The 25,081-nt window shown below is 41.0% G+C and overlaps 2 protein-coding genes across 2 annotated transcripts; one reads left to right on the plus strand and one right to left on the minus strand.

The window, feature by feature from the left end:
• Positions 1-385: 385 nt before the first annotated feature.
• rpl36a (ribosomal protein L36A) lies at positions 386-2,575 on the plus strand. The gene is made up of 5 exons (XM_062393550.1): positions 386-488; positions 1,142-1,247; positions 1,331-1,398; positions 1,485-1,607; positions 2,495-2,575. Exons 1-5 carry the CDS (start codon positions 486-488, stop codon positions 2,513-2,515), a joined length of 321 nt encoding a protein of 106 aa, XP_062249534.1. The 5' UTR covers positions 386-485; the 3' UTR covers positions 2,516-2,575.
• An 8-nt stretch (positions 2,576-2,583) lies between these two features.
• On the minus strand, positions 2,584-7,831 carry gla (galactosidase, alpha). Its single transcript, XM_062393548.1, has 7 exons — positions 7,284-7,831; positions 5,834-6,008; positions 5,006-5,180; positions 4,749-4,840; positions 4,415-4,576; positions 3,538-3,735; positions 2,584-3,389 (listed from the first exon to the last, which is right to left on the minus strand). The coding sequence occupies exons 1-7, from the start codon at positions 7,442-7,444 to the stop codon at positions 3,084-3,086; spliced, it is 1,269 nt and encodes a 422-aa protein (XP_062249532.1). The 5' UTR covers positions 7,445-7,831; the 3' UTR covers positions 2,584-3,083.
• Positions 7,832-25,081: the final 17,250 nt, after the last annotated feature.

Consider the following 25,081-nt stretch of genomic DNA (forward strand, 5'->3'; position numbering starts at 1 on the left):
ATATTCAAATTATAGGTGATTTGTCTACCGCATGTTAGACTTTTGCAGGAAAATTGATAAGGTAAAGATAAGATAATAGAGCATCTTTATTGATGCACACACAGGGGAAATTCAGTTGTTACAGCAGCAGGTCAGAATGAGGTAGACAAGAGAATACAAATATTTAAAAAAGGCAATAGAATAAAAATAAAGAAATTTATAAAAAAAGAGGACGAACATTATATAGAACTTTTACTGTAGTGGTTTGTATGATATTTTATAAAGTAAAGTGATAAATATAAGTCAAACTAATGAAATTCAGCTCTTTGTATTTTAGAGAGTTTTTCTTGAAATTGGTTTCTCTTGTCTGTTATTAAAAAGTCCTCTTGGTGTTTCTTGCCGCTAGGGGTCAGACTGCAGAGTGGCCGCCGGTTCCCAGCTGAGGTCTACATAACGAGTGCTTCCGGTCTTTCTCACCCTCTTTTCCTCTGCACTGGGACGCAGCCATGGTGAGATATTCCGCCATGAATCCGACTTTAACTAATCTAACTCAATCCTCCGTCTTTAAACACCGTGTTTACCCGTCGTCCACTCTCATGTGTGATGGACACTCTGGTGCATGTAACTGTGGGGATATCAGCCATCTTGTGCTCGGGTTACGTTGTTAGTTTGTCTTGTAAACGATGTGTTGGTGCCGCTCGAGCCTCCACATGAACACGGGCCTGTCTGCGGAATACAATTAAAATATAAATGAATAAAGTAGCAACAATGGCGAACAGCCCTGAACGTTTATCTATTTTAGGTAAACATGTTAACTCGTATCCTGCTGATTTAACCATAAATAGCGGCGGTGTTAGCCGGCTAGCTAACGTTGGTTAGCATGCTAGCCGACATTAGCTGTCATGTCCACTCGCCGGGGAGAAATGAGGAAGACGAGCCGCATCGCCATTGACAAGCATTTTTGAATTTATTTAAAATAACAAAATGGCAGCTGCATTGTCCATCTGTGAATCAGCTCCTTTGCCTCCCATCTCGCTTCGTTAGCTGGTAGCTAGCAGCAGCAGCTACGCATGAGGCTACTCGCTTGTTGTCCTGTGGTTTGACTTGACACGTGTGATGAGACAGTAAACATGTTTTAACATTTATCCTCCGTCCTGTTCAGGTGAACGTCCCGAAGACCCGGAGGACCTACTGCAAGAAGTGCAAGAAGCACCAGCCTCACAAAGTCACCCAGTACAAGAAGGGGAAGGATTCCCTCTTTGCACAGGGTAAACAGCCTGCTCATGATGGGTTGTGTGTCTGTGTGGTAAACTGTGTGATGACTTGTGACTGATCTGTATGTGTCTTGCAGGTAAGAGGAGATACGACAGAAAGCAGTCCGGCTATGGGGGTCAGGCCAAGCCTATTTTCCGAAAGAAGGTAAGCGTGACCCTATTTCTGTAGGATTGTGTGTGAGATGTTGTAGCAGAAGTGTGGGGGTGTTAATTGCTATGTTGTCTTTACAGGCTAAGACTACAAAGAAGATTGTGTTGAGGCTGGAGTGTGTGGAGCCCAACTGCAGATCCAAGAGAATGCTTGCCATCAAGAGGTGCAAGCACTTTGAGCTGGGAGGTGACAAGAAGAGAAAGGTAGGCATTGTGTTTGTGTTGTGTTCCTCTGTGAATTGTTGTAACATGTGGTGCAGTGGATGGTGAAGTGTTGTAGCCGGTATACATTAACGTAGTAATCCCAATAATCATTTCATAGTTGACTCACTTACAGTGGTGAATTAATAAATAATTCTGATGGATAACTTAATTTCTATTGAAAGTTTAGCATTTTACATTTTGATATCCTTTGATTATGTCAGTGCCAAATTAAAAGCTGACACACGCATAGTCTAAGCTTTACTGCTTTCCTGGCATTAGATTTATGTATATATATATTAGACTTTAATCAGCACAAATGAGCATGTTAACCAGCATTAAGTCAGGACTATGAGCTGAAAGAACATTTAACAATTAGACTCTGGAATGGTTTTGTGCCTGATGATACATTATTTTGCAAGAGCACATTTCATTGCAGATGATTTGAGTAGGTGTTTGTTAATTGTGGCTGAATTGCATTGGTTTTACCTGGAAGTGATTTGCAGGAGGGTTGACTAACGGTCTATCCTTTGACAAGAAATCAAAAGTCACTACTGATCAGTTGCCCAAACTAAACATGTGGATGACATAAAAATGTCATTTTAAATTGGAACAATGACACTTTAAACTTAACACAGCACTCTAAACTGAAAATATGAACCTTCAAATAGCTGTAATAAAGCGCCTCTTAAATGAAACACTATGGTGAGAATAAGCCTGTGGATGCACTTTTTTGGGTGAATTATAAAGGAATTAATATACCGTGTAGACTTGCATTTTCAAACGGATGAATGAATTTATTTTAATTGACCGCAGCAGTCAAATTGAACCACTGATATCAAGTGTTGTGTAACTGTTCTTAACAAAGTTTTTCTTGTCTTCCCTAACAGGGCCAGGTCATCCAGTTCTAAACTGTGGTCCAGTCTTCTGGATGAAGTTGTCACAATTTTCATTAAATGTCGTAAAAGAAACTTTTGAGTTGAGTGTTTTTTCCCCTTTATTTTCACAGTGCATGTCAAATGTACAAAATTCAAGTTTTTAAAATGTTCACACAGAAGAATTCATTAGCATCAAGTTAAATTTCATCTTACAACTAAACACCCTTTTTTCTAAATGTGCCAGAACCTACACTTCAGGTAACATGAACTCAAGACTCTTTCTAGAGCCAGTCTCACTCTAGGATATTACAATTAGTCTCAGGTGATAAAACACTAAAACAACAGTATTTGTGCAGATATATTCTACACATGACCTTTGAAAATAAATATTTTAGCATATTCTAGACAATTCAGTGTACAAAAACATTCCAGTGATTTACTTGACCTCTAAAGCTGCCAGTATACTGTAGTTTATCCCAGTGTCAAACTCATTCAAGCCAAATAAAATGATACCAAAAGTTTTTGGTCTAATACACAAGCAACCAATTTTACAACTTGAATTAATCAATGTAGTTCTGGCGAGTGCCAAAGCACCTGAAGATTACAAAATGGTTTCCTGCTTTTGCAGCTCGTACATCTTAAACCTGCTGCTGATGGGAGTGAGGGTGACAAGAGCGGTACCTGACGGGTTCACTGATAAAACCACTTTGCTCTTTGGAGACTGAACTCCCAGCTCCCTGTACTCAGGCAGAATCTGTGTCACATTACACTGGGGGTCACAGATCTTCCAGCCGGGAACTGCTCTGATAACCAGCCCCCGGGGACCACCGGTCTCCTGTCTGTTCAGGACAGCGACAGCCAGACGCTTGTGAGACAGAGGCCTCTCCCACACCTCAAAATTGTCGACCTGTAGAACAAGTTACGGTTTGTTAGTGGCCGGTAAATGTTTGATATCTTGAGTTGTGTTAAGGTCCTAGTTTTGTTACTGCTCGATCATGGCCAGGTGATTACAAAGCATCTAAACATCCCAGGAGGTGACCCGGCTTCTCGCTCACCTTGATGGTGCGGAATCCCTGCCGGCCCAGTGGGTCCTGGCTGATCTCTATGATGCGTCTGTTCTGTAGCAGCCCCTTGGAGCGAGGACAGATGTGCCTCAGGTCGTTTGACATGAGAAGAGGAGCCGCCATGATCGCCCACAATGCCATCTGAGACTCCTGCTGGTCGTGACTCAGGCCAAAGTTCCCAATGACCAGCTAGAGAAATGAACCAGGGGCAACATTGTAACAAGGGAATCCAGGAGATTCAGCACAACACATACTATTATGATTTCTAACACAAATCAATGTACATTGTGTTGTTGACTAACACAAACTCAGGGGAGTTCTGTTGCAAATGAAGCCCCTACCGCCTATAAATAAAAAAATGATTGCAATAAAGGAATACTTTGACATTTAGCGTAGTAAATAACTTCAGGAATCAACGTGCCGGGGCGTTTAAAATGAGGTTATTGATTCTTCAAATAAGTTATCTCAGCCATGGAGATGCATTTGTCTTGAATTTCCTTTAACATTGTGAGATAGCAGGTTAACAGAAATCTTAATTTATCAGAGACTGATTCACTGATGTTGAGGACAGATATTTATGTGTGCTGTTTGGTGCAGAAACAAATACAAAGTCAGATATAGTAAATTTGGTTTCATGTGGAGACTGTTTTGGTCGAGCTGTGTGCTTTAGTGCCTTTCTATAGTAATATTGGACACACAGTGATAGTGATGCTAAGTCTAATCTCACTCATAAGAATCACTTCTCTTAATTTCGGACAATAATTTAAAATACAACACTTCCTCATTAAGACTGATAATAAAACGCTGGTTACTCGAAGGGGGGGGGGGTTCTATTTCCAGTTTGAGGTCATAGAGTGTTGCCCAGTACCATATCAGGGTCATTCCAGCCCCCAGGTCCAGCCGGGGGGACGATGATGTCCTGATGAGAAGCCGTCCAGTCCAAGATGGACTTGATGGAGCTCCACGAGTCCTCCACGTCGTTGTAGTTGCGCCAGTGGTTACATGTCTCACGGATGGCTGTGTAGTTCGGCTGCAGGCACAGAGATGCTCTTTTATGAGACATACGGCGTCATCATGCAGTGGAAGCTCACAGATACATGCTCTTTATTTTAATTTCAATGTTATATAGAATTGTGTCGAATATTCCAGAGATTGATGAGGTTTGTTGAAACACAAAGTGATATTAAGACGAGCTCTCTCACCTTTTTGTAAGGCCACTCGTATAAAGGCCACTCGCAGGAGTACAGGATACTTCTACCGGTTTGGTTCAGTGCTATTGACATGTTAGTGTAGCCTGCGCCAGAACAACAGGTAAAAGAACAACAGGTAAAACCACATGTGTAATGAGTCACAGAGCTCCTGAATGACAGAAGATTTAAATAATGTTGTAACTTTCTAATTTCAGTTGTGAGAATGACATTTTAAGTTTCCCACTTTACTTTCAGAGCCTAAATCTCACCTTCCCCCAACAAGGTCCAGTCCATGAAGCAGCCATCAAACTTGAGCAGGTCCACATTCCAGTCGGCAAACGTCTGAGCGTCAGTCTCGTAGTGACCCAGGCTGCCGGGGTATCCGGCACAGGTGTTTTTCCCAACATCTGCATAGATCCCCAGCTTCAGACCCTTAGAATGGATCTTAAAACAGACAAATAGCAGCTGAGTTATTCTCTTTAAGTTTACACTATTTATCTTTTGGACAGGTTATGGGTCTGTGCCAGGAGGTGGCGATGCTGCACAGCTAAGGATTTGATGCTCTGCCTGGTTGGAGCTAAATATATCCCTTTCCTGGAGAATATAACTTTTCAGCTGTCATGGGGGTCCACAGGGCAGAGATCCTCTGTGACTGAGGCAGAGCGGGTGAGCGACAGCACACTTCAATTTCTTTGTGAAATCTGGGACCTGGTTTCTACCTCAGCTTCTTTCCCCTTCATTATGTCAATAATTGCAAGTCACCTCGAATGGATAGATATGTAAATAATCTGTTATTTGAACATGTAACGACTTTTTCTTCTTGAGTTACTCGATCAGATATTCTCACAAATGTTCAAACGTACACGCATTGTATTCTGTTACACTGCACCTCACATCTCTTACAGCATGTGTTAAATATGACATGGTTTGCTGTTACATAACAGTGTATGCTGTTCAAAATGCATCCCAAATACAGGAAGCTCTAACAAAACAGTCATATCCCAGCACACACATATTACTTGCTAAAATGACTTCCCAACTCTTCATGGCATAATTGCTACATTCACTTTCAGAGTTTTTGCACATCGGCTACTCACATATTCGGCCAGTTTCTTGATGCCCCCGGGGAATCTTTTGGGGTCTGCCTGCAGGCGGCCCTGGGCGTCCCGCTGATGGGAGGGCCAGCAGTCATCGATGCAGACGTACTCGTAGCCGGCTTCTCTCCAGCCCTCCTTCACCATCACGTCGGCCATCTGCATGTACAGACGCTCACTGCCAGGGCAACAAGAGGAGACAGGCCGGGGCGGATGGCATCTCTTAACATGTCAGCGTTCAATGTCATGTGCTGCAGCAAAATGGCAGACGACAAATATGTACGAGCGGGAAGGAATTGTCGCGACAGTGGACGCCAGTTTGGATGTTGTTAATGGTTGACTTATATCTAAGAGTAATATAAGACAATAGCAATTCACCCAGTGAGCTCCTATTGGTGCTCAACAGGGCTTCAACAGGTTCAATTTAAGACTTTATGACCATGATGAATTGAATTTGAGACCTTTGTTAGTTAACATGTGACAACCTTGTAACGTTTTGCCATTTCTATTTTCGTGTTCCTGGAAATTACCTGACTACCTTACAGATTTGTTCAACTGCTCTTGAGACATGTTCAGACTGTAGGTTACTAGTTTTCAAAAGTGCTTTGGAATAAAGGTTATACATCACTCAATGACACACATATATATATATATATATATATATATATATATATATATATAGGACACCATTGTCTCCCAGTGACTCAAACCAGATAACTAATAAAGGCTTATTAAGTCACGACGTAATAGCCCCCCCCCCCCATCAGCAACAATCTCATATTTCTGTTCTAAAACTCTGTTCTTTTGCATTTTCAAAATAGATGTAAATATATAAACGAGTATCTTACATTTATTTGATCATCAGCCTTAATCCAATCAAACCCCATAGAAATGCAAATTGTGTCACTTTGATTGAGTGGGTCTGAGTGAAATCACAGAAAATCACAAAACACACCCACAGACAACAAAATCAACCAACAGCTCACAGAATACAAGAAATTACAAAACACATTAAAACATGTTTTATATTTTGTTATTGTGTTTTCTTTTTAGCTCGTGTGTTTTGCCATTTGCTGTTGTCTTTTGAGATTTGCAATTCAGGGCCACCGTACATACGAGATGTTTACGTGTAAGAACTGAAGGTTTAATATTTCTGTGACTCATATTAGCAGAACACTTTCCTGTTATTTGCAGGTGTGTTTTCAATTTAGCTTTTGCGTTTTGTCGTTGTGTTTTCTTTTGAGCTTTTATTGTTGTTGTTTTGATTTGTACATCAGGGCCGCAGTACATACAGATGTTTCCATGTAAGAGCCCTTCCTATGCAGTCTATGATAAGAACTGAAGGACAGATGTACAAGTCCTGAGACTTATATTAGCAGGAGACTTTCCTTTACTCAGTTCCTGTTTCTCCCCATCATGTCAGCCTGTACCTGAGTCTCCTGCAGCCTCTCACCTGATGCAGTTCTCCGGATCCTTGTCACAGTCGATGTTACACATGAACCTCTCCCAGTGCAGCCAGCCCATGGTGGGAGTCAGAGCCAGGCCGTTGTCTAACGCTTCAGCTCCGGGTCTGATGGAAACCAGCAGCAGGAGCAGGAACACGAACCCGATCATCTCCACCTGTAAACTCTTCACTGCTCAGAGAAACGAAGACAAACACGCGCACGCATCTATTTCCTGATGCGTTCGGATCCGCCCCCATGGATGATTGACGCGACTCTGGACCAATACGTGCTAAATGCGTGTGTGACCGACCAATGAGAAGGCGCCCGGTTCACGTTGTAAACACGGAAGCGCCGAGGTTCACCTGTGATCAGCTGTCTCGCACTAATGACCGACCTCAGTGTTGTGTCCTGCTGAGACGCTACGAGCCGAGATCTCCTTACTTCACTGCCCGCACATTAACGTTGTCCAGCGACGGTTGAAGGAGCGTTAAAGCTTCAACATGGCGCAGAGGAAGACGAAGCTGACGAAGAAGAGGAGACACCCGTTCAATAAAGACACGGAGGCGGACTCTGGCTGTACATCGTGCCCACTGACTTCAAACAGCGCTGCACACGTTTTGCCTGTCATATTAGTGTCAGTGATTTCCCCCCGAAGGACACATTTGGTTTGACCAAATTTAAACTGTATTTGTAAAAACTCTTGAAAGCGACATATTTATGAAACAGGCATTGTCGTTCCATATTAGCATGAATGCTACTAGCCCCCCCAGATAGATTTAATAGATATACTTTATTTTTGTAACACACAGTTTCAGAAACTTCTTCTGGGATTTTTCACTCAAACCGTTAAGTTTAATTTAATGTTTATCTAAATTAAATTAACTAAAAAAAAGAGCATTTTCTTTATGTTATGTAAATATATAGTCATCACAACATAGGCATTAAAATGAAGGCATTTTACAACAGTGCTTTAAGGATTTATTTCTCTTATTTGTACAAGTATAAAGAATATTTTCATCGCTTCACGAATTCCTAGATTATAGGATTGACAGACAATTAACTGAGATTATTCCTGAAAAATGAGCAACTGAGAATTAGAAATTGCAGGACAGTCTGACACTGGGTCCGCACAATACTGTCAGTGTCGGCTTTACTTATGAGCATGCGATTCTGCTGTCTTCTTGCCATATCATGCACCAAAGAAGGAGGCTGTGAATGAATGAATAAAGAAAATAATAAAATATAAACATTAAGAAGTTGGGGAGACCAATTCAAATGAATGGAGGTTAATTTAGATTAGCTAGATTTATCCCAGCCTGCGAATAGGGTTTTCAAAAGGACATTTTACTGATTTCCTAGGGAATAATCCTATTTAGGGGTAAGAGTTCAAGCAAAATCATTTGTTTGAAATGAGTCAAAAAGAAAATGTATTCAATGTATACAAGAACTATGATCTAGTCCCATCTGTGCAATAAATGATTAAATGTAAATATAAAGGCATTTACAGATGCAAGTGATAATTCTCTAACAAATGTTGCTATTAACAGAAATTAGAGTGTTTTCTTCCTTTGCAGTGCGTTCAGCTCTCTCGGCAACCGTAACCATGTAATCCCACCCCGGGGCGGAAGGTGGCGGTGTGGAGCAACAGACAACACCGTGGTAGTCTCGGAAACAGAAGTCAGCTGACATGACATGATAATAGTGATCGTTATAGAAGAAGTCACGTGTGGAAACAGCAGCTGTGATGATGATGGGATTCATATGTAATGGCTTTTATTCATTTTTAGTCTAATTTGGATTTTAAATATGTAAATAATATAAAAAAGTTCTATCTCACGACGAGTTTTGGAGCGACTTTGAAAAAATGTTTTTGGAAATGTTTAAATTAAAGTAATATTATTCATGGAGTCATTAATCATGATATTATTTTATTCAACCGACACTGCAAGAATAATTTCATAATATTACGAGAAAGTTGTGACTTAACGATGAAAACATTACTAATCATAATATGATGTGTCAAAAGAATCAGTAATTTAGTTATTTGAGAAACATAAACTGAAGAGTTATTAGTATAAATAGTATAAATAGTATAAAACCATTGGTGGAATGCAACGGCTTACATTTAGTCGGGTACTTATATACATTTAAGTTACTTCATGCTGTGAATATGGAGATATTTTATTTTTTATTTTTACTAGTTACTTTGAGGATCAGATTTGACAGAGCATCAGCTTCATAATAATGATGCTTTGTTGTAAATTCAATTTTCCAGCAGTGTGTAAAGTCAGATATCTATTCAGCTTCCTACCAACACAGAGTGAATGTAAGAGGCCTAATTTACTTTACTGTTCACCGAGGAAGCTGGCTAATCAAAAATGCCAAACACAACATCAGCAGTAATGTAGACTATTTACATATCTACGCTGTTTCAAGCTGTTTGTTAGTTTCAGATCGAACACAGTAATTTGTTTTTTGCAGAAATTGTCCCATTTATCAATGGCTTTCTTAATTTTGCTGTAAACAGACACCCTGCTTTAAGAACCAAATTAATCCTGGACGCTTTCTCCCTCATGGAACTGTCAGAGTTCTTTTCACTCACACAGAGAGAATGATGAGCTTTGTATTTATTGTAATACTCCGTCTTTTGTGTTGTTTTAAGGAGACAGACACCAAAGTGTGTCTTTGCTAATGAGATCAGCTTGTTGAGAGATTGAATGGAGGCAGGAAGGAGATGAAACTTTACGGAGGAGTTGAATCAGTAACATCTCCCCGGGATCTCGCTCCTGACGGTTTGTCTTTGACTCATGTCCTTGGATTGAGAGAAGTCAAACAAGGCCGAATTCAAGAGCAAAGATTAGATAATCCTTATCCCCAGTGTCAAGGGCAAACTCCTCTTCTCAGACACTGGGTGGAGAGAGAGTCTGGATTTACTTTTGTTACTTTTGTGGAACTAATGTGCCAGAGCTACTCCAGAATTATTCCCTGTCACTGGTGAGTCCTCCACAAACTACAATATACTGTCACTTTTGATTGTTTTTGTTAGTGTGCAGAACGCTGTACAGTCTATGGTTCAGAGGGACGTTCAAATTTGAGCAATCCATGTTTTTCATAATTTTCAACTGAATTTTCTGTATCACTGCCCACATGAGTGACCTATATGTAAATTTGAAAAATGTACTGCAACAGAAACAATATTCAAGACCCAAGTACACAACATTTTCAAAATAAAAGCTCTGTAATTCTTGACTGTTATAAAGCATTGCAGCAACAAGACAGACATTTTACCTTTGCTTTGAAAATGGGACATTAACAATACACAAGTGTGATGAACGGTTTGTGAGATGTGTGTTCCAGATACAGACAGACAGACCTTTATGTGGAATTAAGAAACAGATGAGCCAGTACTTTCAGCACAATACATGCTGCCTCCACCCATACAAGTACCAATTAAACACAATAAAAATATGCCCCCCCCCTTTTGTACATTGAGGGGTGACATGTTCCCTGATCCCCCTGCAGCAATTAGAGGCATGGCCACCGCGGATTGTATGTAAAAGAGGGGACCATTAATAAACACAAAACCTGACCTTTTCTGTGAAATGTCAACGGTGCCTATTTCAACCCTAAACATTTTCGCAGGCGTCACCCAGGGACAGGTGATCCAAACTATTTATCACTCCATGGTTCACATCAGTGTCAGTGAGGAATGGTGTCAAGGCTCTAAATGTCAGATTTCAATTCGATCCCCCCCCTCCCTGCTGATGGATGCATCTATCCAGCTCTCTTGAATACATTGTTTTCCAGAGAACTCCCCCCACCACCACCATCGGTGATGGAGACCCTTGACAGAGCAGCGTGCCTCTTTCTGTACACAGCCTCGTTGAGATTGTTGACAGATGGGCAGCCCATGCTTTCTGTCTGGTTTCTTCCACCCTGAGCTTTGACACCCATCCATCATGTTCCTTCCTCCACCCGTGTCACGTAATTGAAGAGACTGTCATGGTTGACTTATGTTGGAAACTTTGTTATGGAGTGTACAGGGGACAGGATGAAAGGGAAAGCTGTGCCGTTGTGTCAAGGAGTTACTTTATTGCTTTTGATCTATGGGGACAGGTGGCCGAATGAGCAAATGTCATAACAATAAAGTTGTGCCTCAGGAAATGCAACAACAAACCCTATAGGGCTATTGTATACTCTCAATGTAAAATAATGCTTTGTTCTTGGTTTAATCATGATTAAGGGTTTAAGTTTAGCATATATAATTTGTCTTGTTAATTGTTCTAATTACCTTTTAAACAGCTACAAATGCATTTAAGTTCATCACAATTACATTGCGACTACTCCGTTACTGGATGTGTAATTAAAATCTGACTGGTACAGAACCAATATTAGAGATATAGTGTAAGTGTAATTATGTGCATAATCTCAGTATTTTTATTTACTGTAACTTTATATTTTCTATTTTACTCTATTGAGTCTTTCCATGTGTTTGCTGCTGCTGCTTTAAGAAGTGAATTTCAATAATGTGGGATAACATTTTTATCTTTTTAAATTATTACACAGGTTTGACTTCACAGAGTGTATATTTAAATATGATAAAATCTTATTATCCGTTTTTTTTGGGAGCAATTCTGCTTGTATTTAACTGTGGGCATTTCTAAGGTTACAGCAAAGACAGAGCGGATGAATGAAGTTCAAAAAAGGTCACCAGGACAATTCTGTAACACCGATATGCATCTTAAACATACTGCCACCGGCCGGGTCCACATTGTTTGAAAGGCAATTTAATAACAATTGTCAGATTATTTTATTTCTAATTACAATGTGAGCATTGAGAATGAACCATTAGGTTATACAGTGACTCAAATCTGATTTGTCGATATCTTTAATTAGCTTCTCCGTAGAAGGCAGTGGTTCATTCTCACCAGTCAAAATGTTATTAGAGAATCATAAATGTGGCGAGCGTATATCTTAAAAGTGAGAACCACACCAGTCAGTCGTATTCGTGCAGCCGGGAGGCGTGTTGTACAAACACAGAGTTCTTGGTGTTTCCACCTCTCAGCTCACTGAAGACAGGTTTTCACGTTGCATCAGCTCAGATTCGTGTCTGCTTCTCTTCAGATTCCTCAGAGATGTTTAGGTGCAGTGCAACGTTTTTTTTATCAATAAACGTACCTGATAATAAATAATTCACTGTCTCATCTCTAAAGGCTTTAATTGAATGAAGCACCTCTGTTCTCTTTTGTTATGTTTATGTATAAGTATATTTGCTCTTGAGATAATCCTTTATTAGTCCCACAGTGGGGAAATTTGCAAAAGCACTGTTATTCTTCTGAGAGAACAGAGAATCTCCAATCCTCTGTTCCCTGATGTTCAGATCCTGCATCAAACACTTGTCACATTTCGGTTCCTGGAAATTATGTAACTAATTATGATTTTTTACTGCACTGTCGATGTGGAAATACTACTTTCCTTTTGTGATTACATCTGAAATATTATTACCAATTATCTCAGGAGCAGCTACCACAGTGGGTAGAGTTACCGATCCTAGGCAGAGGGTACTTCAGTGTGTTTTGAGAAAATCCATTTTAATAGCTTAATCGACACATGATTCAATTCGTGGCCCTTAAAAAGACAGGGAGTGCACAGAGACTGACCTTCACTCGGGCTGCTGGTACAAAGGCAGCATGGACCTGCCAGGACTGATCCCAGCTCTGAGGACTCACATTCCCTACAAATAATAAGATAGAACAGTGCATTGTGTGCTATAGCTGGTAAACAAAGTGCACGGCAAAAATCCATAACGAGCAAAGAGAGGCAGTACATTTCTGATGAAATCAATGATTTGTTTGGCTCAGCATGCAGCACACCGAGTCAAGGATGTTTTGCAGCTCTCGACTTGGCGTCTGTTTCAGTCTGTGGCGTTTGTCATCTCTGTGTCTGCTCGAGTCAAAGCAGATGGGTTGAGGACACTTCAAATACAATTTGGTTCAAAGTCTCATGAAAAAGATTCCTTTATCTGCACCGTACGCTGTTCTACCACTAGGGGTCTCTCAATCTAAATGTTGAGATGCCCCCCATGGTTTTCTGTGTTACTGCTCCTTTACATCTGAATCCATAAGCTCTCAGTAGACTCACACAAATAAGGATTAAATTAACACAATTAATAGAATACATACATTCATAATTTTACATAATGCTTCCTATGACTTTGGTGATTCACTGAGTTTTCCTCTTGCCACTTAAATTTGAATATTCCATCAGAATAAATTGTAAATGACTGTTGATCCTTTGACTTTCATTTACATCCAATCTAATCTAAATTAAGCTGCAGTTAATGTTCCAGGATAATAACGATAACCTTAAGAGGATGAACATGGTTTAAATTATTACATAAAACAATATTTTGGAGAGTTAACAAACCCGTGTTTATTTGTTACTGTTTGTTACGGAGAAACTACATCGACACCAAATTCAACTGACAAACAAAACGGTGACATCAAACCAGGTCATTCCTGAAAAGAGTGTTTACAGAACTGCTGAATGGCTCAGAGCAGGTTTTCTGTCGTCCATCACTGCGACTCATTGGGTTTCAGTTTTGCTGCGTTAGCTCCAGACACAGTGACCTTTGTTTGGGTAGTTTTTTCCTCCCTTATAGAGTCAATAACATCTGCAGTTTATTTATGATTACACGTCCATCACACAGGGACTGGACATCACAGAAAAAGGCCAAAGTGGGGGAGAAAGCAGCCTCTTTACCAATTTAAACTCATTTCTCATTGTTCACATGTTTCCTCTGTGTAATAGATTCAGGTCTGTAGTTAATGCTGTCTATTGATTAAGCCCAACATAGAGCACTAGTGACAGTTATGCATTGTCACACTCGTTCTCTCAATGATGAGGAGCCACTCCCAGATAAGCCCCTCCTTCGACTGTTCATACATGACATCACACATTTTGTGTTTTGAGAAATCGGTTTTGTGTTTTGAGGCAAAAGGTTCTGTGTCTTCAGAAAAAGATTGTGTTGTCTGACGCCTTGTGATTCTTCAGTAAGAATGCGCAATCTAAAAAAGTAACACATGAGAACAAGTTTAAGATTCATAGTTCCCACAACAATCAGCAGCTTTTATCAAGACAGGTATGAGACTGAACTAAGATGTGACGCACACACAAGCAACGGTTACTAAATGTCACTATGTGAGGGCCACATATTTCCCAAACTGCCCTGCCACCACCCTGGTTAGTGTAGTTCAATGTGCTTCACAGAAAAACAACAAATACAAATGTGGATAAGGAAGTATGATAAAAATGGGTTAAAACAAAAGACACAATAGGATGTGTTACCCCACAGGTCAGGATGTAGCATGGTTACCACAGTGACAGAGAGTCAACACAATGCAAAAAGTTATTAAAAAGATAAATAGCCTAATGCAGTGCTAACAAAACCATCACAGCATAACAACATGTATCAAAACACAAAGAAACATCCAGAACTTTAACTTTCCCATTAAAACTTAGGAACTTATGATGACATCATTATTTCATGGTGTTATTACAAGATAAATAAAAAAAGAGGTATAAACTCTATAAGTGACATGTTAGTTTCATCTGTGAATGTTCCCACCTTGTATCTTCTCCATCTGATGAGAATCACAACCGATATCACGATTGTGGCAAAAACCACAGAATTGGTGGTGGTTTAGTTTCCTGTTCAGTCCAACTTCCTGTATTTAAAACATGTTGTAAACATTAAATCCATCAACACGCAGCAGCACAGAGATGAATGAGAGGTGCAGTGAATATTCAGTACCTGTTGTCATCTCATTGTTTCCTGGAGCTGGTTTGTTCTTTCCTTCTTAGGAAAAATAAATGTATTAACAAATTGAATTTATTGGATCAGGAGCAGTTCATCGTGTTCTGTGTTTTCTCACCTGATGACGGAGGGATGAGGAAAACTTTCTCTCTTCATCACGATGCTTCACTTCACATGTTAATGAGCTATAGGTCTTCATGTTGTGATCAAAATGGGATTTTGAGAATCTCACATTGGCCGACCAGTCAGACTGTGATGTCTTCAGGTCTTTGTTGTCTTCGGTCACATCTTTATTCATATACAGCCACTTCACTGTGAAGAGACAGCCTCTACATGTCCACACAGAGCAGCTCAACGTCACCTCATCAGATCTCTTCTGCTCAGTCACTGGTGATGATCTAGATATTGTGAGAGAAAGATAACATGAGTGAAACTATGTCCATCAGGATGATCAGAATTATCATAATGTATTTATGAAGAAACTCTTTACCAGTTTAAACTAATTTCTCATTGTTCACATGTTTCCTCTGTGTAATAGATTCAGTTCTGAGCTTCACATGGAGATAAATACTGATTTCTGATAGATGAGGCTCTAAACTAAAGACCTTTAAGTTTAATTGTGCTCCATTTTATACCAGAGTTCTTCTTACTGATTCTGAAAAAGCAGAATCGGCTCTGTGTTGTTTTTTTTATGTGGGGGCCTGCTCTCTGTTTAATATTTCATTCAAGGCTTAAAAATTCTGCCTGTGTTTTCTTTGAGACACTGCCTCTGTATTACCTGGAGAAATTATTCTGTATTGGAGTTCAATATGTCTCAGGTTACCACAAACCTGCAAATTGATTTCTGTGGATTGGTTTTCAGCCTGGAGCACATTTCCTCTTCACCCTGAGTGGGGGGGGGGGGGGGACAAAGAAGCAAATAACATCACGCACACCATTCGTGCGTCTTTATTATCACATGAAAACGTATTGTAATATCGCTCGATATGGCAGTGGAAAAAAAGAAACTAGCCCGAGGGAAGCGGGTTATCAGGTCTCATTATTCCAGCTGGTCATGCAGAGTGGAGCAGAGACAAGGAAAAGGTTTTAAAACAAGCCGGCGAGGTCCGAATCCCCCCCCCCCCCCCCCCGTGGTTAAACTAGAAGCGTTATCTTTGATGAAAGCAAAACACCCCATGTGACCTTAATGAGCAGAAACACAGATGTAAGTGAGAACATACAGGCTCTCTGAGGATCCTTGGAGGCGATGCACAGGGAAACAAGCTCCTTGTGATACAGGGTGTAGGATTTTATCATCACTGTCCCCATGGTAACCAAAGCAAGATCGCCATCACTATTTCCCTGATTGGAGGCCTGTGTCCACCCCCCTCCCCCCGGCTCGAAAACACCTCCCGGATTGTTTACAGTCCTGTGAACCTCTGGAACACGCTGCGAGCCCAGCTGCAGCTCATTACCCCCTGTTACACTTGACTGCTAAGCTTTTTCACCTCTTGAATCCAATGGCAAAGGCATAATTGGATCCAAATGAGATTTTAACCTATTAGAATAATTTTCTGTGCGTCGGAAGGTGCAAAAAAGTTTAATGCTGAGCTCTTTTCATATTAAATGCTAATGAGGCATTGGCAGGTCGCAGCGAAGCCCATTCACTGCTCTGTAAATATATTTATATTCTCTTTTTTGTTTTTGTTTTCGAGTGTTTGTTTTTAATGGTGTCTGGATAAGATAACTCCCACCCAGTTTTAAAGATTAGAGGGTTTTGCACGAGGAATCATAATTTATCTAATGTTATTAAATTATTCAAAACAGACAAAACTAAACAGACGTTTTGGATTCTCCTTGAGCTCGGATAACCTCGGCCCGTGTTTCCCAACACGAGCAGAGCTGCAATATTAAAATGTAAATGTTTAAACACTCCGGTGAAACAGAGTTAAAGATGTATTATCCTGATCAGTTGTCTCTAAATGACTTAACTTACGAGCCGTTTCTGTCACAGATAAACTTCATTCTTGTGATATGGCATATTCATAGGATCCATAAACACAAGTAATGTGTCAATGGACAAGTTAATGGGCAGCATATTTACTAGTGCAGCAAACGAAGCAGTATAAACATCCATTTACTCTACTTTGCTTTTTGTTTGGCTCCCCACAAACTCCTGATTGGAAGAAATCGTAAAAAAAAGATTTCATTTAGGTCATGGTCTCTTTACCTGGATGAGGGAGAGTCTTCACAGATTTGTTGCAGCACAGTTTGGAATGAATTTCCTTTGACTAGTTTGTGAGGAAGAGGCAGGAAGTGAAACCAGCAGAGTTCCCAAAAGCTTACCTCTGGACTGTTAAAGACCATCGACCTGAAAGAATCCTGCACAAGTGTCGGAACCAGCTCCTCAACTTTTCAAAATACACTTTAACACAACATTATCTCAACCTCCATGATGTTTTCCTGTTTAGTTTGATTTAAAGAAATAATCAGACGAGGGTATAAAACTTGACAAACGGCCTTCGACTCCACATTTAATATCCATATATAATGAGCAATGGCAGGGAATGAAAAATGCAAGTTTGTGCTGAATTTGTCTGCCCATGCGGTTACACTGACACCTTGGGTGAGGTGTGTGTGTAGTGGGGGGGTAACTGGACGGGACAGACCATTACTCAGCGGGAAATGGACAGTGAATAAAAGCGCCCTGCCTCCCGAGTCTCGTCTTCCACATTCCGAGGCGGCGAATGCTTTTGCACGGAAGCCGCTCCGCCCCCGAGCGTTGTGATGCAGAGCTCGACACGGAGAGCTAACAAAGAAAAATGTGATGTTTATTTTCGAGGCTCCTGCAGAGACTTCCCCTCGGGATGACGACGGGTGTTTTGGAGCTCGAAAAAAAAAAATAGAGCTCAACTCCGAGGTGTTGATCCTGTTGCATCTCCTTCAAACACCACGCTCCCTCCACTTCCAGCACAACTCTCACGTCTGCTCGCTCAAAGACAAACACACACACACACACCGGCACTACACACATCGCCTCCCCTCCGACACCATCCCCACGTCTCACAGAATGATTCACTCCTGGCCTCTTATCAGACCCTTTTGTTTCCACGGCAACAAGACTAGCTGGAGGGGCTGGGTTGGCTGGATTCGAGACAATCCTCGATGTTAAGGTTCCCTCAACTTGACTGAAAAAGTTTCACAGAAAGAGGAGGCCTTCTTTTGCGCTATAAACAAACTGAACCAAGTGGCTCATGGAGTTTATCATTCCCCAAGATGAGAATTGTGTTTTTTCTGCATTTGCTAGTTAGTAGCGTGGTGTCTATTGATTGAGCCCAACATAGAGCAGTAGGGACAGTTATGCATTTTCACACTTGTTCTCTCACCCGAGGTTGCGAGTCATCTAAGAGTAAAGTGACAGATAGAAAAAGTCCCAATCGGTGGTTTTCCTAGAGCAGCAGCTGCAGATCGTCAAACTCAGCAGGAAGAGGGTCAGGCCCCTGACAGCAGGGGGGGAGAGGATATATTAGGGCACAGGAGACCAACGAGCACGCTCACCAGTAATCACATTGCTGCAGGAGATCAGGAAAACACTCAGAAGGCTTTCGGTGCTGCTGTCACCGCAGCACGGAGAAGGGCCAGAGGCATTTGACGCGTGGCCCCTGAGCTTTGAGCCGAGATGCCAACCTCGGTAGAGTCGAGTGGGGATCGCCAAAGAAAAGTCAGTCAAGAGTAGTGTTGTCCTTTAAAGAACTAAAGAGATCACAGTTGCTTATTAATGATTGATGATTGTTGTTTATTCACTTAAAAGACTATTGAAACTCTTTCTTTACAAATCAGTCCCATTTTGATGAAATGAATGTGATTATTCTGCTCACTGTGACAATACAATACAGAATGTGGTTCTGCTGCTCTGGAATTGAAGCCCTCGTGTTATGATAACATCTGAGATATGAGGTCAGACATGTTGTTTCCTCACTAACTCACTGCTAAGAAGTCGAAGAATCCGCAGGCTGACAGGTTCATGCAGGTTCAGCTCCGCTTTTGACCTTCTAGTGAAAACGAGCAGGAGGAAGAGGATGGAAAGACTAATCTTCAAAGACATCACAAGCGTTCATTATCACGCCGGCTTTGGCATTCTGCGAGATACCTGGTATTTAACAAAGGGAACCGCTTTTAATTAGGGAAAAGAAGGATGTGTTTTAAATTGCAGCAGCCTCCGTCACCTTCACAGAGACGGCGTTACAGTTTCACGCTTATAATGGGTTCAGTTTACGGCAATTAAACACACAAGACTTCATCATTATCTGTCCAATACCTGCATCTCTAGCTCTAAGGAAAAGCTTGAAATTCAGTAGAAGGAAGATTTACTTCAGTCTGAATGCGTTGTGTGAAATGTAATCAACTTTAAAACTGCACATTCTGCATGTTCTTTATTTTGTTACAAAGTTATGCAGCTATACATTCGTTTTAGGGGATTTTTTTATACATTTGGGTTGAAATATTGATACTGACAGATATTGCTTGTGTATATATATATACTCCCATTGGGGGAAATTCTTCAGCGCTGTGTATAAGGAAGGCATGATCGATCCTGTATTGTTTGTGCTGTGTTGCTGGAGTATGCTGTTCATGCAAGAAACAAGATATAGTGGGATAAATCCAGAGGAGAATTGAGCTGGATGGGTTAAGAAATACACTAACCAGCATGTGGATTTCTCCCTTTGTGCATCTCAGAGAAGAAAAGTGGTGATTCAGTGCAACTGTAAGAGAGGAGCAAGCTGCACAGCAAATTTATTTTGGAAAGGAACGGTATATATTTGGTGAAATTATGCACAGCAGTGTCTGGAGAGTGTTCCATGTAAAACATTCATGTTTGTCTGAGGTGATTGTTTTGGCGATCAACAGACGGGAGGGCTGCTGAGACATCCATCACCTGTATGTGCAGATATCCACTCACAGACGAGGGAGAACACACCTGCCCATACAATAGTGCATCTAGTCTGTAATAAGTTCCTCAGAATGATCAACAACAGGAGCTGCTGCAGAGGAAACTCTACCTGTGCAGCAGGAACAAGTTGCTTTAATGAGGCTGCAGAAGACTCAGGATGTGCCAGTGTCTCACCCGGAATAGCAGAGGAGGATTGTAGCGAGGTGTATCTGGACATCACTCAAAAGAACTTTGCTGCTGCTGCATGTGGAGGCCCAGACACCCTGCAAAGAGCTGGAAAGGCAAGTTTATATAAGTTCTGGAAGCAGAAAATCTGTCTGTTTTGTTTAATCCGGTTGAATTCTAAATAACCAGAATGAAATCAATCCAGCTGAAATACGAAATTAAAGACCACTTTGTTAAGGTCACCACCACCAAAAACTCCTCAAAAGTACATATTCAAAAGGGTTGTTGTGAAAAATTCCCCTAGTGGTCTTAACATGGCTTAAATTGAACTCTACACCTTTCTTACGTATGTCTACCCCCCCACTAACAGCTCATCTGCAGTCGAGGAGCCACACCCAAGATTGACAGGATTGGTTTATTTGGTTTGTGACATCACAAACTCGGAATCTGTCTTTTTAACTGGAAGCATTGCTATATATTAATAATTAATACTCAACCATGGGGTTGACTTCTTATTTTGCTCATAATAAGTCTTTTATCTTATTTAAGGCACAAGAGCAACATGTTAACAAGTTAAAAACTTCTGTGTTGACAATTTGCACTGCAGCAAAATAACTTGAATAGTTTCTGAGTTGGTCTGATTTTGCCAAAATCAGTCAGATTAGTTTTCTTCATAGTAAACTGAACTGTGGGAAAAGTCAAAGGTTTATCGCAGACACAGATAAATGCGACGCTATTAAAATGTATTGGATCCATTTGGAGCTGGTGTTTGGAACAAAATGTTGAAATGTGACTGAAGAGCGACTGCAGCCTTTCAGTTTCTGCTTTTTGAAATTCTGAAACTTTGCAGAGAGAGTGAATTCGTCACAAGAGGTGTGAGTCTATGAGGTGTCTTCAATGAAAATGTTTTCTCACAGGATAACAAGTGGGCAGCAGCAAACTGTCTCTCTGCGCATGAACCAGAGAGTTTCCACGGAATTTCATTATGGCATCAGTACCAGCTTCACCCACTTCAAGCTGAATGTGACAGCGTTGGCTACGGAGCGGAAAAGTTCTGAAAGTAATAGTTCATCCTTAAGAGCACTGAGAGAACATGTTCTGTCTTTGGTGAGCAGCCCAGAGAGATTTAGCTGCCTTAAGGTCACACACTCACAGCCAGTGTGTTTGTGTGTGTGCACATCAAGCATTATCGGAGTAGTGGAGGAACAAGGCTCCAAGCTGTTGCCCTCCCTTGCTCTCCTGGGCATTAACGGTACTGCGGGTCATGTCTGATGGACAGGGCAAGAAGAGGAGGTAGAGAAAATCCTCTGGTTTGCACCGAGAGCAGAGGAGCAGAGTCCTGGGAGCAGGCGGATGAAGGATGGAGGAAATACTGAGGAGGTCAGGAGGGCCGACCCATAGAGATACACACACACTATTCATACTGTCTCCTCCATGGCTGTGTACCTGAAGCCTTTTAGACCAGGTATTATCAGTGGTAAAAGGATATAAAGTAATTTTAATGTGTGTAAGTGGGTTTTTATTGCTGCAGCTTTTTGAGTGATTTCTTTAACAACTGTGAGGTTTAATGCAGTTTTCCTTCTTTTTTGTAAAAATTAAATATCTCAAACATTTATTTAAAGTAAACCATTACAGTCTCTTGTGGAGAAGTTTCTTTGATTAATGCGCTACCAACTCAGATATTGACAACATGACAATTCAGCATATTGTTTTAGTCTTAAGCTGTGTGCTTTTTCCTTAAAATGACTTTAAGTCTTGATCTGAAAAATTAAGACACTATGGTCGTCAGATAAATATAGAGGCGTAAAAATTAAAAACATTTCCCTCAAGATGTCTAAAGAAGCAGAAAATATAAATACTGATGTAAACTACAAACCTTATACAACTTGTCACTATAGGTAGCTCTCTGGAGATTTATTTCTAAAACAATGTCATTCTTTTTTGATTTGTAATATTGTATATTTATATCTGTCCCATATCTAAACAGCTTCGACACGTCATTAAGACCTGTGAATGTTTCGAAGCTGTTGAATCAAAGGCGTTTGCTCAGTTCACAGCCGTTAAACCTATACAGTCCCATTATGAATCTTTTTATCCTCGTCAAGGTGTCATACAAGAATTCCGTTGCATTTCACGGGGTCGTGTATGAACGATTGTTGTCAAACCTAATTCAGTCTCCAATAATCTCTCCCCACAAGATATTCTGAGTACTTCATACAGCCAGGGACTTTTGAAAAGGGGGTTGACATCATTCTGACTGGTGTCTATTCTCTCTATAGAGAGATTTGAAAGGGGACTAATTCCTTGTTTCCCCTGTTTGCACACAAAGGAAATGCAGAGTGCATATACGTGTATAACCATCATCCACGTAAAACCCCAAGCTGCAGTCCTCCCAGCTGTAGGGCTTCTCTCAGATGTTGGAATGTAGCGGTGCAGCGAGGGATTAGTGGAAATGAATCCACATAGGATTCCCTGTATAAATATATACAAGAATGAGATTTTAGAGCTGTTTGAAATGCACGTTTCTGTTCCCTGTTGTGTTCTAGAGAGCACATCAATCGGAAAGATGCGTGTTTTTCTGGATTTTACTATGCAAGTTGGATGAGACGGAAAAACATTTAGATACGGTAGTTCTCAGAGTTAGAAAAGGATTATTAAATTAAACGGCCCGGATGCTTATCTGACCTTTCTGAAAGATATGCTGCGGTGTATCAACGCTACATTAACCTTCTTGACTCGTGCAAAGAGGGAATACATCCAGCTGAAAATAAACAACCCTAAGAAAAGTAAACGATTGCACGTGTGTCCAACATTATATTAATGGACAATTAAGCACTGGATAGGGATTTAATTTGCATTAAACCCCCAGTGGTGCTGGGTGACATTCACAAGATTTGCGTCAATAATACCGTGTGGAGCAAGTACTTTCCATGTGTTTACACTCATATATTCAAAGGTGTAGCAGTGTGTCATTAATACATCACTGTCAAAAGAAACCATTACTTCTCCCTGGGCTGGGCTATTCCTTCACCCAGCAGCTGGTTACGAATGTCCCTACACATGCAGGAATGTTTCTAATGTTTGGTGCCACAGATATAAATTGAAGGTGGTGTGTAAATCTATTCCGTTTTTATTTTGTCGTTCAAAGTTTACACATGAGCGTGTGGCTGCAGGACTTTTAAAGAAATAGGTGAATTTGATATCCCTGGGAAACTGATCAGAAAAATATCGCAAAGCAACCAAAGGCGGGAGCAAACCACCGACAGATAACAGCTCCCACAATGCAGCGCTGATTGCTGTCGTAAAGTTTCATCACGTGTGTAAATCCCGCACATTGGAGTGCAGTATCATTTGTGTGTGCATGTGTGCGTTTCTGCTCGTGTGCGTGACGGCTGTAAGAAGCCGTAGAAGACGCTGGTATCGATCGCAGGTCTCAGGCGGCCACCTCAAAGCTCACACATCCGTTTGAGCCGTGGCACCGGTGACATTCAGCTGAAACGAGGAAGGGGGAAGGCATCTTGATCACCCCCGGGGGAGTCACCTGACGACCAGCAGCTGCATCCAATACCGGCCTCTTTTTGTCCTGCTCATTGTAAAGTCGTTAAAACACGATGAGATAACACCGATGCATCGTTCATCGCCACGAAGCCTTCAAGTAAGACGCAGCACACAGCCGGAGCGTCACCGGCGTCCAATAGCTGCTGGAGCAATGAATATTTAATGTGCTCATTTGGGTCCACCCTTCCATCGGAGGATTACTTTATAGATCAGACAGTTTATTGCTGTGGGTTTCTTGTCGGCGCCCCGTGACAGGCGACATGTTGAGGGCTGCGGGCGTGCATTTGTTAAAGTCATCACACTCCTGGGATTCTGTGCGTATAATGAAAGTTGGCGCGTGGATCCCGTCGACCCGAGCCGAGATCCGACGCTATCCGGAATCCATCAGTCTCCCGTGTCCTTGAAATTATTCCTTACACATTCTGAGGGGTCGTGGTGTTTCCTGCAAAAGGAGATGGGGCATAATGTGCCAGAAATGACAGGCTTATTTCATGTGTGTCAGTCAGGGTTTGTGGATTTAGAAAAGCTCCTTATACTGCTATGATATTGCACGCACGTTTTTTTTGTCTCATTATAACTGAAACAATACAATCACTGACTTAAAGTGAAAGGAGATCATTTGTTAAGGTGATGATTCCACTGGTGCTGATTTTTTTGTTTTTTTTTGGGAGCAGGGCATCTTTGGTTTGGTGTTTCGAGCTTTGAAATTCAATTCAAACTTTTCGTTTATCACTCAATCCTCTAAGTCCGGGGCGCTGGGAACATTTTCAAGGTAACATCTGAGGTTTTCACAATTGCAACTTGGTGTCGTCACATTCTTGTTTTTGAAACTCAAATCTAGGAAACATTTCTAGCTGCTTTGTCCGTGCCTGAGAAATCACCAAACTTCATTGGTTTGTCTACAATATGGAAGATATGATGGAATTGCTTTTCTTCAGCTGCCACCTACAGTTTAAAGAGGAGCTCCAATGACGGATGATTGGAAACTAAAGTGTCCCTAGGTGGAAAACGTTGGAAAAGGTTTAAAGTGTAGATTTAAACACATTTATCAATCACGTCAAAGAGAAATAAACCTTTTAGTGTACTTTAGTAAAAGACTTAATCTTTTGTCTAAAAATAAAAGTGCTGTGTTTATCCTTTAGTTCAATGTATGTACCTGTACAACAAAAGAGAAATGATGAAATAGAAACAAAGCCAAGCAGCACACACACACACACACATACACACACACACACACACGCACACTTTTTCATTAACTGGGGAACCATACAATACATTGGAGTTGATTAGGATTGCCGGCAAAAGGACAGAAGGCTCCAGCTGCCTCCCTGAACTCA

This window comes from Platichthys flesus, chromosome 8 (genome assembly GCF_949316205.1).
Source record: "Platichthys flesus chromosome 8, fPlaFle2.1, whole genome shotgun sequence".
NCBI classification, from domain to species: domain Eukaryota; kingdom Metazoa; phylum Chordata; class Actinopteri; order Pleuronectiformes; family Pleuronectidae; genus Platichthys; species Platichthys flesus.